The sequence below is a fragment of the Protopterus annectens genome, chromosome 9.part0, assembly GCF_019279795.1.
Source record: "Protopterus annectens isolate FY-2018-M chromosome 9.part0, PAN1.0, whole genome shotgun sequence".
Lineage (NCBI taxonomy): Eukaryota > Metazoa > Chordata > Ceratodontiformes > Protopteridae > Protopterus > Protopterus annectens.
In genome coordinates this window covers 522,631,555-522,648,832 of record NC_056743.1, presented here as the reverse complement: position 1 = coordinate 522,648,832, position 17,278 = coordinate 522,631,555, and the positions used below count along the sequence as shown (strand labels likewise).

Here is a 17,278-nt window from a genome sequence, read left to right as displayed (position 1 = left end):
CATCCACATCTCACCCCCACTCCCCAGTAAGGAAACCTCCATAAAAAACTTCTCCAAAGCCAATTTCATGCTACTCAATTCAGAAGTGACAAACTTCATGACCCCCATGCAGACAGGAACTGAAAGACTGCTGAATCCTACACTAAGGCACTGTACGAGCAGATCCACTTGTGCATGAATCGTGCCATCCCCAATAGAACCAAGACGCTCTCCTCCAAAAAAAAGTAAGCCAATCTGGTGGTCCCTTGCCATAAACAAACTTTACAACAAAAGGAAGAAACTGTTGCAGAAAAGAGGAAAATCCCAGGATGCAAAAAACTCCCTTACCAGCCTCAGTAAGAAGCTGAGATCCCTCATAAAATCCTCCAAAGCTAGTTACGAAAATAAAATTGCCAAAGATTCCAAAGACAACCACAAGACATTCTATAGCTGTGTCAAGAATCTAAATGGCAATGCTTAGATCTGCTCTGAGCTACAACAGAATGGCATTAAATATACTGATCCCAAGGATATTGCCAATATCCTGACAGATCGATTCAGTGCAAACTTCACCCCCCCCCCCGTCACCCCCTAAATGGCTCATCTCAATACCGAAAGATTGCCAAATTCCGGTAACGGCCACACAGGTAAAAAACGCACTCATCAAATCTAAGAATACAGCATCCATGGAACCAGACGACATCCCAGGCTGTGTACTACATGAACTACAAAATGAACTGGCACCTCCCCTAAGTGTCATGTTTAATCATCGCCTCACATCAGGCTTTGTGCCCACTGAGTGGCGCACAGCTACAGTTATCCCACTCCACAAGGGGGGATCCACCTTGGATCCTGGGAACTACCACCCCATCAGTCTGGCGAGCCTGATCTGCAAGGCCATGGAACGTATTATCATGGAACTTATAAACAAAGACATTGGCAACCTTCAAACACTGGACCCCACACATTTTGGGTTCGTGAAGGGCCGATTTTGTCTTCTGAACCTGATTGAGTTTTTCGAATCAGTCTCCAGAGCCGTGGAAAAAGCGAAGGTGGTCCACACAGCCTATCTGGACCTCGCCAAGGCATTTGAAACCATCCCCCACTCTGGAATCATAGATAAACTTACTAAGCTGGGCATTAATCCCTACGTCACTCGATGGGTTGCCAACTGGCTTACTGACAGAACCCAGACTGTAAAAGTAGCCAACTCAAGACATGTGACAAGTGGAGTACCTGGTTCAGTCCTGGGACCGCTCTTGTTTGGCATCTACTAATCTGAAGTACAGGCCAACACTAAGGGACTCAGGCTAATAAAGTTCGCAGATGACTGCAAACTGGCAGCCATTATTGAATCCCCAAATGATATGGATATTCTACAAAAGGGCCTTAAAGAAACAGATGCTTGGTGCCAGAGTCATGGGCTCAAGCTCAATGCCAAGAAATGTGCAGTTATACCCTTTGGGAAAAAAACATGTACCCATGAATTACCACATAGGTGGCAGTACACTAAACACCAAAAGTGTGATAAGAGACTTAGGGACAGAGGTGGACAGTGATCTCACCTTCGATAACCACATCGCCACAACAGTCAGGAAATCCTTCTATGTGGAACACCTCATCACTAAGGGCTTTTCATCCAGAAAAAAGGAGGTCATTGTCCCACTGTACTCATCCCTCATTACTCCCATTTATAGATTACAATGCCCCATTTGGTATGTACCTCTCGAGTCATCTGCAACAACTGGAAAGGCAGCAGAAATGCCACACTAAAAGAATCACAGGCCTAAAGCAGATGCCCTATGCTGGCCATCTAAAAAAAGATTAAGCTATACTCTGTCGCATGTCGTCTACTCAGAGGCGATCTCTGCCTAACATACAAGGCCATGTCAAACCCAGAGCTATTGGACATGCTACACTTAAAGAAATCTCAATCCCTCAGCGACGCACGCACCAGGGATCTAAACCTTGTCATCACAATGAACAAAACATGCTGGAGGAATAGGTTCCTGACCCAGAGACTCCCCAAACTCTGGAATAGACTGCCAATACATGTCAAGCAGAGCGCCTCTTTGGCCCTCTTCAGAAGGAACGTTGATGTTTGGATGGGACATAGGAAATTCACCCCGAGGATCACATCAGTTGCCCTGCTAGACAGGGGTCCAGGGAAGTAAATGTTGTGGGAAGAAATAGCCAGGGAATTGTTATGGCTAGGCTTGTATAGGCCCTAGACCAACCTATAATGAACAAATTGGTTTTAACAGTGTAAAAGCTGCATGGTAACATAAGCTTAACAGTCCAACTAAATTATCCTTAAAAAAAAATAAATAATGAATTAAATTAATACAACCTGCTAACACCATGCAAACAATGTCCCGAGTTACTGTATGCAGATTGCTGAATTTAAGCTCTATAATGTCCTGTTGCTCCAAAATTAAAGCAGAACTAAAGGCAGCAAAGTTTCCAGTTGTGTTTTTGAAGAACAATTGTGGCAGTCCACAAACTTCAGCATCTCTAGATCACAGGCTGTGGACCCCCCCCCCTCCTCCCACTCATATACATACTCTTAGTGTTTCAGCAGTAGGATTAATTAACTGAAGCATTCAGAGATACAAGTGGCATTCAGAAACTGCACTTTAAGCAAAGTCATGCTCCTGAGCAGTAACCCCAGTGATAAAGAAAAAAAAAATTCCAAGCTGAGCAGTTGTGAAACAAGAGTAAATTGTCTATGCTTTTGTCCAAAGCAGTCATGTACTGCCATCTTTTTACATACGTAAATTTTCATCCGTAATAGATCCAGTAGACTGAGTACTTGGAGGTTGTGGTTGCCTTAACAGAAAATATTTTCTTGGTGTGCTCATCTATAATAAATGTCCCAAAGAATGCAGTTAACTTCAGGTTATGCAGTAATTAGCAGACCGCCTGATGAGAAGCCCCTGTCCTGTTCCTGTGTACAAGTTCACCTTCCAGCCACTGCAAAATATAATCCCTTGGAACCCTCTACTATCCTCCCATTTCATAATCAAATGATTGCTGAAGGGGGGGGGGATGATGCACTTCAAACATCTAAGAAAAACAGTGTCGTTCAATGATTTGCATAGTCTTTGAACCTTGGCACCTTTTGAGTAAAGTTCCATAGGAGTATTGAAATTCCTATCGTGAAAAACATTCTTGGTGTTCATGGCATTGACTGAAAGGTGTCTGATTTATAAGCTGTTACATAGTTGCCTGAAGTTTCTATAGTGAGTTTAGCATATGCATGGGAAGAAAACAAAAGCAGTACAGTAGTTACCCCACTGGCTGGTGGTGTGTTGTGCCTTGTGAAATAGTAAAGGCAAAACCTGCCATGTTTTCTTATTCAGTATCCAACTTTTAGTGTTCACAAAAGGTGTGGACAGGCATCCATGTCATTGCTTCACAAATGCCATGAGCAGCAATGGTCTTAAAGATTGCTGCTGTGGTGGATGATGTTCAGTGTAGTGGGCTGTGATTGTAGTTCTCAAGCACATTTCCAGCTGGGATTGTAATGGAAACTTATTATCCTTATTATGTTGCATTATGTTGTACACCATGAGAGAGATTGTGAATAACAAGTAAATGTGGTCATTCTACTAGTGGCTGAGTAAACCAGCACTTGCTTGTAGAAGTTGTCGCTTACCACTGGACGAGTTGTAGCTTGATAAAGGGTGTTTGTAATAGTACATCATTGTGAGTGCTTTGTTTCAGTGCCAGCAATGATTTTTTTCCCATTTTTCTTCAATTATGCAACTGTGGAGTTGGTATTGGGTATTTATAAATAAAGGAGTTATGTGGGGCAAAGTCCCGCACATGGAGGATACAAAGAGGCGTCCCACCATGCAAAAAAGCTTTTTGTTTTTTAGCAATACATAACAGCAGTTAGTTGTATTTTTCTGATTCTTAGCTTTATCAAGTTATTACTCAAACAATAGTAGGACCCATAAGTAGTGTAGGGGAAAGGAAGGTAGGTGGGTAGGGGGATCAGGTGCACAAACAGTTCATAAGATAGTTGGGTAGGTAGGGGTTCATGGCACAGGCATGGAGAAGAAGGTCCTTAAGCAGGCTGCGCAAGCAGATGATGTCCCTGTGCAGGAACAATTTTTTTTTTTTTTTTTTTTTTTTTTTTTTTTTTGAGAAAAATATTAAAGAAGCTAAAAATGTCACAAGTTGTTCCAATTTTAAGCCATGCACAAGACCACCATGTAGTGTGCCGGGAGAGCTTGAAGGACATCAAAATCTCGGAAATACCAGGAGGACAGGAACCTACCTTTTGCTGTTCCCCACGGATAAGGAGTTTTATTGCAGAGTGGTCTCTCTAAATATCTACTGTTACTGTGAGTTATTTGTAGAACTACTTGACTGAAACAGCAAAGTTGTTAGTATCACAGAGAGAATGTGCAACTGCTAATAACAGACCACCTCTTCTTTTTCAGGAGTTCAACTTGATTGATCGAAGGGAACTAGCACCACTGCAGGAACTCATTGAAAAACTGGGTTCAAGAGACAGATAGAACATGTGACATTTTAAGCATTATCTACTCCAGCAAATGTGTGCCCATCATTCCATTTCCTAGTGTTCCAGCTTCATATTTGGTGGTTGACCCATTGGGCAACAAGTGCAGTAGTGCTGCCATGCACCTAAAAAAGAAAAGACTGTCTTACAGGTTTATTTTAGAAAACTGTATATAATACTGAGACAGAGCTCTTTGGGGGGGGGGGGGTGGATAAAAAGCAAGTGCTCAAAAACAGGCATAGTGTGTACTTAAGTGCATAGATGCAGAATGTCTGCGCAGCCGTGTACCTGCTTCTTAAGGAACTTTTGGATGGGGGATTCTTGTGCTTTACCTGCTGTATTTTTTTTCTGAAAGGGAAATGTTTTGGATAGCGTTTATTTACAGCTTTTTTGGAATGCCATCTTAGCTGCTGCTTCAGTGCTGAGAAAAGTTAATTGTGAAGAAACTGTGTAGCGTTCCTGGCTGGCAGCTTGTTTCCTGCCCAGATGTTAGGGAATGCAGTGCATCTTCAGAGTTAATGGGTCACACCAGTAGTTTGTTCTGTAGTGTTTAATAATTATTCATTCACATTCAATTCATTGTTAAACCACTATTTTAAGCATGAGGCAGATAGAAATTTTAACATTTCACACAGATGTTTGTTAAAAAGGTTTTAAATGTTAGCATTTATATTTTTAACTTGGATGTGCGTTATGGTTGTATAGCAAGTAGTATAAAAAAGGCTAAGTGGCCAAAAGACTGTTCTGGCTTTTCTGTTCCTTGGTTTATCTGCCATGACTTTTGGCACACTATAATTTTTATAGATTTTTAATCCAGTTGCGTGCAAGTATTGGTTTGCTAGGTGTTCTATTCATGGACATCACAATGTACAGTTTCTCTGTACTGTAGGTGACCACAGATAGTTTCTTTTGCTCTGAGTGCATTTGTTTTCAATGTACTTTTCATTGATCTTAAGGTGAATGCTGTTGGGTCTCCTGTAATTTTGTACTTTTGTTTGTAACTCCTGAAAATATGTTGCGTGGAAATTTAATAAGGAAAACTTTTGGGGGAAGAGTCCACACTTTTCTGAACATATAAAATAGGTTCATTGCTTCCAAAGGTTGGTTTGAATAATCCATTTTATTTCACATTCTTGTCAGCACCAGTGTAAAGAAAGCATGATCTGTTTTTAAAGGAAAACTCCACCTAGAACTGAAATCACGTTATTGATACTGTGTTGTACTAATCTGTCAAATTTGCTGTATACTATAATTTAATTTCTTGAAATTTAGAATTACCATTGTGGGAAATGCCATGACTTTTTTCAACCTCCTCTTGTTTGCATAATGCAGTTTGTTTTCCCATTATATGTTACAGCCTGCACATACTATAACTAAATGCAGAAATAATACATATTTTCTTAACAGTACTGTGAGTCACCTGCCACTTTAGTTGTCTCTGTGAGTTACTAAAAAGTCTTTCATGGACCATTTACATTTTCTTCCGTGTGTGTGTGTGTGTGTGTGTGTGTGTGTGTGTGTGTGTGTGTGTGCATATATATATATATATATATATATATATATAAAATGTGTGTGTATACACTCCCCATCTTCTTGCTTAGATTTGAAAGTGTTGTCACGCAAGTCTAACAACATTTTTCATTTATCTGACTAATACTTTGTACATCAGTGACCATATAATGCAAATGAAAGCTTATTGTAGTAATTCATAATTGCCTTAGTTATGTGGATAAAGGCAACATTTTACTGGCCATAATGATAGTGCTTACCAGTTGATGCGCTGTTGTAGTTAGTAGTCTGTTTTCATCATGTATAGGTTTCTTTCTGCAACTAACTTTGGCTGTTACAGGTGATTTAGAACATTTTACTTTTCTCAGGAAGACAGTCTCAGGATGTCAACTTGTGAGCAGTATTCAACATTGAAAACTACAAAAAATTGTATGTTTACTCTGAGTAATGCAGGCTGACACATTCATTTCTGTAGTAATGACATCTGAATAGAGAAAAATGCTTAGCCCTTCATGATTGCATGGAGACAAAGAAACTGTAAAAGGTACTGAAAGGTTTCTAGCACTAAGCAATATTCATAAGATATTATTAGTTTGGGGGGGGGGGCAAAATAAACTAAGTTTTTTGTATATTGAAGGGTGGAGTTGTCCTTTAAATACACTGAGTGGCATTTGAAGGAGGTAAGCACCTCTTTCTGCCTAGTTTGCTTATTTATAGTAGGCATAAATTATCTTTTAATATTGTTTAGCACCCTGGAATAGCTTCATGGTTATTGCCATTTCATGTTTTGCAGGCATGTTTTGTGCATGTGTTTGTATGGAAGTCATTGTAGTACTGTATAGTGTCCTCTCTTTCACTTGAGGGGTTTCAGATAGTTTTTAGGACAGATGCACACAAACATTGTGTAACTTACTGTTGGTATTCATTTTATCTGAAACAGTATTACCATTACTTATAAAATGACAGTGGAAAGTGAAAAGGTCTCTTCTTGTTTCCACGCATGAAGAATAGTGATATTGGATATCAGTATGCCTCGTTTAGGCACATAGGTCTTCAGTCGTTGCTGGATATTGCTTGTTATACAGTAGCTATGATGCTTTGTAGTGTTGTTGTGTGATTGCATACTGATCATTGCACTTGACGCGTCAGAACATGGTTGTTTCATGTGTTTTCCACCCCCCCCCCATCAGTAATATGCATCTTTTTGTGCCTTACTTGCATAATTTTGATGATCTTGCATCAGAACCATACCTTGGGCTTGCTGTGTTTCCTACTTCAGCTGGTCATTTGCAGATGCATTATATTAAAATGTTGCCTTGCTGCTGCCTAACACTGTGATTTACTTACAACTCATAGCTGTAGTCTCTTGGCTGGCACTTTAGTAATGAACTAGTGACTTGCAGCATAATTCTCAACTGTCCCCAGTTTTGCCTCATATTTTTGCCCTGTACCTCATAATTTTTTTGTTTTTTCTGTTAAGTTAGTGAGGATCACAGTCAGTGAATATTGCTGATATCAGTTTTATGCTGCTTATTCAGAAAATGCATGTTAATGCAAAACATCTTCTGTTACTCTTTTCAGTGAGAGTAATTTAAAAAGTCCCTGATTTTGTGCATTTGTTCAAAGTTGAGAGTTCTGCTTAAAAATAGAAGCAGTGTCTTGTATCCTGGGCTTAAGTCTCCCAGTCTTAACATTTTCTGTGTGACTTATTTCTAAAGTAGACCAAAGCTCAAACGTTACCCCTAGACAAGGGTGTTTTCCATCCGGTGGTCTTTATGAATTTAATGTAGGCCAGCTGAATAAATGAAACAAATAGTTTTGCATCTGTCGACTTCATGTCAGCAGTTTGCAGTAGAAGGTGTAGCTTCCTTCCTGCAGCTGTACTGATTTTATTGTCATTATGTACGTGAAACCATTCTGTCAGTGCTGTAAACAGTCAAAGGGGGTTTTGGTCAAGGGAATGCAGTAATGGCTTATTCAGCTACAAGTTCTAGAGGGAATGGCTTGCTTACCCCTATAAAGCGTTTCATTGGTGGCACAAATCTAACTGCAAGAAGAATGAACTTACACCGTTAAAAGTGGATCTGTATTCCTAGACCCAGTTAGTTGCATCCTAAACTGAAGATTTGCTTTGCATGTTTTTCTTCTTTTCATACCAAACACTGTCTGGAATTGTTTTAAATCAAGGAATAAAGGAGAAAGATCTGTAATCTTCCCGTAAAGCAGTGGTGTGTAATGTTTTGTCTTTCTGAAAGACAGTGTTGGTCTCTTGTGAAAAAATGCACCTGAAATAAGATTGACCGTTGTTTTTTGTTTGAGTATTCTTTGTATTTAATGTGGTACACATTTACAGCATTTGGAGCACATTCACTTTGCTTAGAAGGCTGGCTTTTTATATATCTTTGTTTTATCTTTGTTGAAAAGTCTTATGCACTTTTACTGTTGCATATCACTATAATTATCTGAATGTATTATCTTAGGTACTTGCAGAAGAAGGGGAAACTAAAGTGCCAGCCTTTGTCCCAGAATTCTGTATAACCTACTCTAGAATATAAATTATCACTGTGACTGTAACACTCAGTGATATGCTGTTATATCTAATACATCTTTGGTCAACGCTTTTGTCATCTGCACCAAGCAGTATTTTCAAATGTAGTGTTGCTTGTGACTGCTTCTGGTCCTTCTACTGTAACCTGCATATACCGAGTATTAAACTGTCCTTGCAGCTGTGATATGTCATTGGGCTACTAATCGTAGGTGTATGTCTCAAAGTTGAAGGTGCTAAATCTCTAAAAATGTAATTGTAGATACATTTTCTGAACAACAAATTTTGGTATTTATTGTTACAACTTCAGTGTCACTGTACTTTGGAGTGGGGCAATTTCCCCAAGAAACCATGAGCTCAAACTATATATAACATGATTTAAACGCATTAATATCTAAACACTAAATATTGACAAAAAAATCTTAACACAAAATATCAACAAAATTGAAGTTATAAGAAGGAAGGATTTATATCCTTTCCCTACTGTTGTGCAGCCTCAGAGTTGGTATGTATAATTAGCAGGGTGTGTGTGTGTGTGTGTGTGGGGGGGCGCGTTGGGGCTTTGATTTGTCAACATTTTGCTTTTAGATATTTTTGTCATTATTTATTGTTTAGATATTCATGATTTTGTATTTGTGTGTGTGTGTATATATATATATATATGTATATATATATATATATATATATATATATATATATATATATATATAAAATATGCAATTTTTTCTATGTATTCCTCATTTTTGAAGTCACAACTTGCTTTTTTGAGGATTGCAGTTATGGTCCTTGAAATCAGAGCAGGTAACTATCAAGTGCATCACTTATTTCATAATTTATTTTATTTATACTTTTGTTGGCCAGGTTAGTCCCATTAGGCTAGTAGCTTCTCTTCAGGGGAGATCTGAGATGGTATTTGTACTACTAGAAGAAATGTGGCCAGGGTATTTGGGACCTTCCCCTATTCTTTTTGATGGGTGCTGTGGGATCTTTCACATATACCTCAGCTACCAACAACTTAGGCAGATGGGGCCTCTGTTTAACATATCATAATGAAAGCCACTTATGTGGTCTACTTTTTTTCCCAGTTATGCATATGTTAACTCCTTTACATGTGGCACCAGTTACCCCACCCTCACTGGTCCCTTATGAAAAGTATATTTGCTTTGTGCAAGTTTGAGTAGTAGTAGCTGACTGTTATCCATTTCTCTTGCTGTTATTTGTTTTAGTAGAGTACTGTAAACATGAAAGGGGTTGACTTTTTGATGATCTTTGATAGGTACCTGAAATCACATTTTTGGGCATTTTCTAGTCTTTATTTTTGACACTGATTGCGCAGGGAGTTTTCTTGTGTTTAATGCAAGGAAGATCAGAAGAGTGTGGGTGTTCTGTATCTTGAGGAGTGGTTCCTGCTGCAAACAAGATGCAAATTTTTTTTTTTTTTTTTTTTTACCAGGGAGACATGAGACTAATGTCTTGGCTGCAGTGCCTAGATGACCGGACATGAACGTCCAGCCTCCTAAAGATTAGAACTGTTGGTTCAAGAATTCCATAATAGACACTGTTGCTAGTACTGCAACCCTAAAGAGGACACCTCCTCTCCAGAGCCTTGCATTCCAACCTCCAGCGAAGGAATGTAGAGTTTTAGGCCCCTGTGAGAAACAGTATATGCAAGGGTGATGCACTACTTTTCTCACATGTTAAGCCTGCAGATTGAAATAGTAGATGAAAAGGTGGCAAAGGTATCCGATATGGTCAGAACTCCTTCCACTCATGTAGCTACCTTGTCTGTTATAGCAAACCTCACCATGCGTTTGGAGCACAGTGCAGCAGATGGTGCACTGAGAATGTCCGGCTCAAGAGTCATCCAACACCATCTCTCTCCTGGTTATGCCTGTTGGGTTTCACGGAGTCTTCCTCAGCTTTTCATTTAATTGTGCTGATCTGTTAAGTCCTTAAACTATGGACAAGGTGAAGAACAGTGAGAGGGAAGGGAAGACGTGCACATTTCTTGGTGACATATTTAAAGCTTCTTAATGCTCCTTTTTGAGGTTGCAGATGTGTCCACATCAGTTATAGTATAGCTAACACTGAGGTTTCAGCCATTTAGGAAATGTTATCCTGGGCATGGTTGCAGTTCCAAAACTAACACCCAGCCAGGGGATGACATGGTCCCCAGATCAAGAGAATAGCTGCAGAATCTCTGAGGTATTTATTGTCTGACTGTGTCCCAGTTTGAAGGCCATAGGGATGAAATGATTCCCTTTCTGTCAGACTGGATGGTCTGGGCACATGGATTTAGAGTATAAAATACAGAGGCTACAAAGTACCATTTCACACCCCACTCCACCAGCACTCCCTCCCATTCCAGCAGCCCCACCATGTTTGGGGGGAGGTTGAAGTTGGAATTCTAGAGCCTTCTACAAAAGAAACCTTCATGATGTCCCACCAAACCAGATGTGGTCTGGCTATAGTTCAGATTCCTTTTAGTTCCCAAAAGACCAAAGACCTCAGGCTGATCCTGGATCTCATCAGCATCAACAGTTTCATTTGAGAGGAAAAGTTTTGGGGTAGTGGTAGTGCAGTGAGTTCTCCCTTGCTTGTCAAGGAGAAATTATGAGTTCATAGGTTTGTACTAGGCAATTGGTCGAACTATTTACAGCCTGCAGTTTCCACTACTAGCTTCTGTTATGTACAGGGTTTGACAAGGTAAACCATGGGTGGATTTTACACATGCCTATACACTCACTGAGGCTAGTTTTAAAGTTGGAACAACTTTGACATGGAATATGAGCTTATTCCATAGTTAGGGAATACTTGGAAAGAGATGTCTGTCCTGTCAAGAGAAGAGATTCAGTTTGTATTGTGATTTAGATTTAAGTTCTTAGATTACATGTTGGTGGTTAATGCTTTCTTGTGTAGCACTTCTCCCAGGATTTGGTCATTTTCTTCTGTGCAAGTCACTGAAGGTGCCACACAAGACTTTGTAGGAGATTGAGTATGGACATAGTACTTAGATGTTTTGTTTCACATAAAGACCTCCATGAAGAGCATCTTTTTGTTTAGCAGTCTTTGTGATGTATCAGGTTGTGTAATATGTATGGATAAATGCATGCCAAAGGGGACATTTTATTATGGGGGGTACACTTTTAGTAATACGTTGAGCTAGGTAGAAAGATTTCCTATTAATAGTTGAATCAAGGTGATCAAATAGTGAATATGCATTTTTGAATTCCAGGATACCTATTTTCATATAAAAATGACCCAAAGAGAGTTCCCTCTCTAACTTATAGGGCAAATCTACTTTCATTTCTGGACATTTTCATTTGGACTCTAGTCATCTCCCATACTGTTTAAAAAAATTTTGGTTGTAGAACCAGTGAGCAATAAACTGTAAGGTGTCAAGGTTTTTTCTTAACTGGATGACTGACTCCTGGTTTCACTGACACTAAAGAAATTCAGCTTTGGACAAGATTTTCTTCTGAGTTTTTCAAATCTTGGGGATTATGGTAGATACTTCAGAGTATCAGATGTAATCACAGACCCTCCTCTTTCCAGGTTATTCAGTGAACATTCTTTCACAAAGCCATCATTCCTTTAAAAGAGGTTTCATCAGTGCATGGCGATTTGCTTCTTCCAGTGCAGTTCTGTATAGGTGACCAAGTGACTGGAGTTTGTTAAACTCATGGTTGACATGATTTGTCTTATACCATTTGAAAAGTACCACCTAAGAATTCATCAGTGGCCCCTAAAGGCAGAATTGAGTCCGTGCCTTGACTTTGTCACACCCAAGTATGGATCTCCAAAGTCTGTCTGAGACATCTCAGATAGTGGCTTCTCCCCTTCAACCTCACTGTGGTCCGCTGTTTTCACCTCCCATCCCCTTAAAGTCACCAGTGATGCTTCAGCCCTAGGGTTGGGGAGACCTTAGGGCTAGAAATCCATGGTGTCTAGTCACAGCTACAGTGCAGCCCCAGGCATCAGTTTGCTGGAGATGAGCAATCCTCCTCGCTGTACTGGAGCTGTAAGACTCCGTCTTGGTAAGCAATTGCCATACACCAACAACAACGTGGTCTGGTGCTGTACATCAACAAAGCCAGTAAAATGTCATTTATATCCCGTTTGTTCAGAAGAGATGACTTAATGATATGGGCTGTGTCCTCTGGTTACTTTGACTGCTACCTAAATAAACCCATTCCTGTATGAACAAAGTCAGCCATTGCCTGCTGAATGCCACAAGTGGTCCCATATCTGGTCAGTAGCATGGAAACTTTCCCTTTGATGGGAGAAGTTTTGCTGTGAACTCTGCATCCCCAAGTAACCCAAATGCAGCGGTTTCTCTTCCCCTTTCTTCCCTCTCTGTCAGTGAGGTCCAAGGAATGAGTAAGGGTAGGTATTCAGCAGGTGTCTATAAAAGGTTTTAAGAGAACTGGAATTGTAAGGGCTTTTTTGATATAGCCCATGTTTTGGGAGGCACCCTTAGCTTTGTTTTTAGAGGAAGTATAATATTAAATGATTTGTTGGAAAGGAATTTGAGAGGATAAGAGTATGGGTGAAATGAAAATGTGGAGATTGCAGTCACTAGGCATATTTTAATTGACAAAAGTGAAATAACAGCAAGTAATAGGTCTTGTAAAATATTAGATGTATACGTGCATGTCTAAAAATGTCCTTTATATGGTTTGCTACTTATGCAGTCAGTTGTTCTATATGGGTAGAACAGCTACATGTTTTTCAAAGAGAACGTGTGTGCAGTTAGTCAATTATGGCAATAGTACATCATGTAAGACTACGATAGTTTGTGATGGAGTAAGTTTAAATCTGCCGTATAAGAAGAAATACTCTCCATATGGCAAGGATTACTTAGGAGAATAATTTGATTGGAGGTAATACATTTAGCAAATAAAACTGAATGCATGTTTGAAAGATGGCTTAAATGTGAAAAATGTTAAAATATATTTAAAATGAGGTTTGGTTCACTAACCACAAGTCATATGATTTTTGTGGTCAGGTGCATGATTTCATATAAAAAGTGATGCTTGCAATGCTTGTTCAGAGTCTAAAGTGTTTACTGTGATGTAGTTTTAGTTAGTAAAGTATATGTGACTTTTAAAGCAGTTTTTAGGTTGATTTTAAAATCTTGAGATGATATTCTTGGTATTTGGATTTTTTTTCTGTTTAGGCTTTTTTCTGCTTCTGCATCATGCAATCCTAGACACTTGTCTCAGAATGTTCTTCGTATTTCACTGTTGCAGTCATTACATTTGGGTAATCTGCTGGCAGGTTGCCCTCAGTCGGCCTGAATAACAAAGTCTTGGGTCCTGCGTCGGTTGCTGTCTCCACTTCCATGATGTCAAGTAGTTAGGGGTATAAAACATGCAGCCGACGCCATTTTAATCAGTCTTTCTTGCCGCGTGGTGCCCGAAGCAGAAGCAGTTCGTAAGTGCTGGTCGGCAGACTCCTGAAGTTTTCGTTTTCGAGTTTCAGAACCAAAGTCTTCAAACTAAAGCCAAGTACCCCGTTGGGGAAACTTTTTCTTGCTCCTTCCCGATGTCAGTAAAAGTTAATAATTGCATTACTTGTGGGAAGCAAATACCACCCAAGGATTTTCATTTGTACTGTATTCCTTGCTTAGGCCCTGATCACAATGTGCCTTGCTGCCAGTTTTGTGCTAAATTTAACCAACGCACTGTTAAGCGTCGATATATTTTTGCTTCTAAATACTTTGGTTCAATATTTAACTATCCTGAAATGTCGTCGGTTAAGCAATCCAACTATCGGAGTTCACAAAAAACACAAGGAAAAAGACAGAGACAGACCGTCGAGGTCCAAAACTGACGAAGCTTCTCCTAAGCCAGTCGCCGGTACTCAGTGAGGTGTTTTTGCAGCCCCTGATGCCCACTACTTTTGAGTCACAGGCCTCTACCGACACCCATTGCCACAAGATTCTGCAAGTATTGAACCCGTGGATGCCTATCCCTTGGATGGATCTGGAGCCGCTGAGCAGACACCGGCTTCTGAGGATGTTTTCAGGCCTCAACATTTGTACATCAAACAGACGCCATCGTCAAAAACAAGGCCAAAATCTACTTCTATGTCTAAAAAACCGATGCATGAGCCAAGTGCCCAGGCCCCTATGCCCAAAAAACAAATCAAAATGGCTGAGGATTTAATTACTTTGATCAGGGGTCCCCCCCCCCCCCGCTAAGAGGCCTAGGCAAGGCACGGATTATGAATCTTCAGATCAGGTTTCCATTTCTTCTGATCAGAAATTTTCTGTTCCACCTTATGAGGACTCTGATGCAAAGGAATCCATCCCTTCTGCTTCTCCTGAGGATTATTCTTTTGGAGAGACTTTGTATACTTTAAGGGAACATTTTCATTGGGAGAGTCAGAACTTCTCAGAATCCAAAAAGAGACTCTGATTTTCTTCTTCCTTAGCATAGGCCTTTGGCAATTCCTCCTGTATTAGACATTGTTGATTTCTCAGAATCAAGCATGGCTCCTGATTCCCTGTCTCCGGCTCCTAGTAAGCCAGATAGATATTACAGGGTTCCTGACTCCCACAAATTTCTTTTCAAAAATCCTGCTGCTGACCCTGAAACTATTTCTCAGGGTCCCAAGGGTGTTAAGGCTTCTACAGCCAAAAATCCCTACCCCTTCAGATAGAGACTCCAGGGTGCTGGATAGATGGGGAAAGAAGATTTTATACGTCTGCAACCTTGGCAATCAAGGCTTTAAACTGCCAGTTTCATATGCTTAAATATCAACAGCATGTTATGGGCTTACTGAAACAGAAAATGTTGATTTCTGATTATGTGGAAAATAGAGTTACAGGATTTATTGCATTCAGCAGAACAGGTTGGAAAGCATACTTGGCAATGTGGTTTTGATTCCTTGGAGGCCTCTTGCAGGGCCGCCGTAACTGGATCTGTGATAAGAAGGCATGCTTGGCTCAAGGAGCAAAATCTGCCTGATCATGTTAAAGCTAAATTGTTGGATGCCCTTTTACAGCAGGACAGTCTGATTGGTAGTAAGGCAGAAGAGATTTTAAAAAAGATGGAAGACAAAGCTAAATCTATGCAAACTGTAATAGATTTCTTGCAAGTGCAGCCACCCAAGTTCAGTAGACGTGCCTACTAAGAATTGGTCCTTTCCTGTGTCCAACAGAGCCACTCAGAGCAAACCCAGATGCTCCAAAGGCTCCAGGTTTCAATCACAATGATCTTACAGGTCAAAAACAATGGGGTGCTTACACCTCCAAATCAGGAGGTAAAGCGCAACTCTACAGTAAACAGTCTCAATGACTTTCCTTTGCCATCTCCAAGCACTTATCTTTGGCAGCCCCTTTGGGGGGAAAACTAGCACTTCATGCTCAAAATTGGCATTTAATTACCCAGGACAAGTGGGTATTAAATATAGTATCCCAGGTGTACAGATTTAATTTCCGTACGTTGCCAGCTCCAAACGGATGGCCAGATCTGCCACCAAATCAGTGGGCAGAGGCCCGGAAACAAGTCATGTCCCTCATGGATATGGGGGCTATTCAACCAGTGCCAGAAAAGGAAAAAGGAAAATTATTTTATTCAGGACTTTTCCTGGTACCTAGAAAAGGCAAATCATGGCGTCCAATTGTGGACTTATCCATTCTAAATATGTTCCTAGACATTCCGAAATTCAAGATGCTGACTTTACAACAGCTACTGCCTATGCTAGGCAAGAATGCCTGGTTAGTAACTCTAGACTTAAAAGAGGCGTACCTGCATATCCCAATAAGGAAATCTTGCAGAAGATACCTCCGCTTCAAAGCAGGCTATTTGCACTACCAAATCTCTGAACTGCCCTTTAGCTTATCTACTGCACCCAGGGTCTTCACAAAGTGCCTGGCACCAGTAATTGCATTTTGCAGACAAACATTCAAATTTATCCATATCTGAACGATTGTTTCATTCAGGCAGAGAGGACAAGGACACTCTTCTTCAGCATCTGGCATTTGTAAAAAGGCTTCTGTCATGCCTAGAGTACACCATAAACGAAAATAAATTACAGCTGGTACCCTCTCAAATAATAACATTCCTGGGTGCAAGCTTGAATACAACTGCCCAGATGGCTTACCTCACGCCAGACAAACAAATTCACTTGACAACTTCAAACAAGTGGCAACAAAAACCCAGCTATCTGCAACTCAAATTCTGCAGGCTTTGGGGTTCATGGCATCCTGCATTCTACTGATTCCATATGCGAGACTGCATATGAGGAAATTTCAGTGGTACCTAAAAAGCTTATGGAGTCAACATTGTCACAGCCTGGAAACAATGATTCCTCTCATTCCCTGCCTGCAACAGGAGTTCCTTTGGTGGGCAGAGGCATGTCACCAAAACAAGGGACTGTCGTTCATTCAACCCACTGCCCCCCAAACCCGGACTACATACGCATCAGACTATGCTTGGGGGGGCCCCATCTGGCAGGGAGATGCATTCAAGGCAAATGGAGCCCAAACCAAATGCATCTACATATCAACCAGAAAGAAATGCTAGCTGTACAGAATGCTCTTGACACCTTCAAGGGCTTTCTTCATCCATGACCACTACTGATAGACGGACAATACCACAGTTATGTGGTACATAAACAAGAAGGGGGGTACCCACTCCTAAAACCCTTTGCAGACTAGCCATGGCATTGTGGAACACAGGCTTGACTTACCAAATACATCTTCA

General features: G+C 40.4%; 1 protein-coding gene across 1 annotated transcript in view; it reads left to right on the top strand.

Moving 5' to 3' along the window:
* Nucleotides 1–8,241, top strand: part of LOC122811319 (MOB kinase activator 1A) — a 782,470-nt gene extending 774,229 nt beyond the window's left edge. The window contains exon 6 of the mRNA XM_044083085.1: nt 4,431–8,241. Within this exon, the coding sequence (XP_043939020.1) occupies nt 4,431–4,508 (78 nt within the window). The 3' untranslated portion in view covers nt 4,509–8,241. The remainder of the gene's footprint in view (nt 1–4,430) is intronic.
* The last annotated feature ends 9,037 nt before the right edge of the window (nt 8,242–17,278 follow it).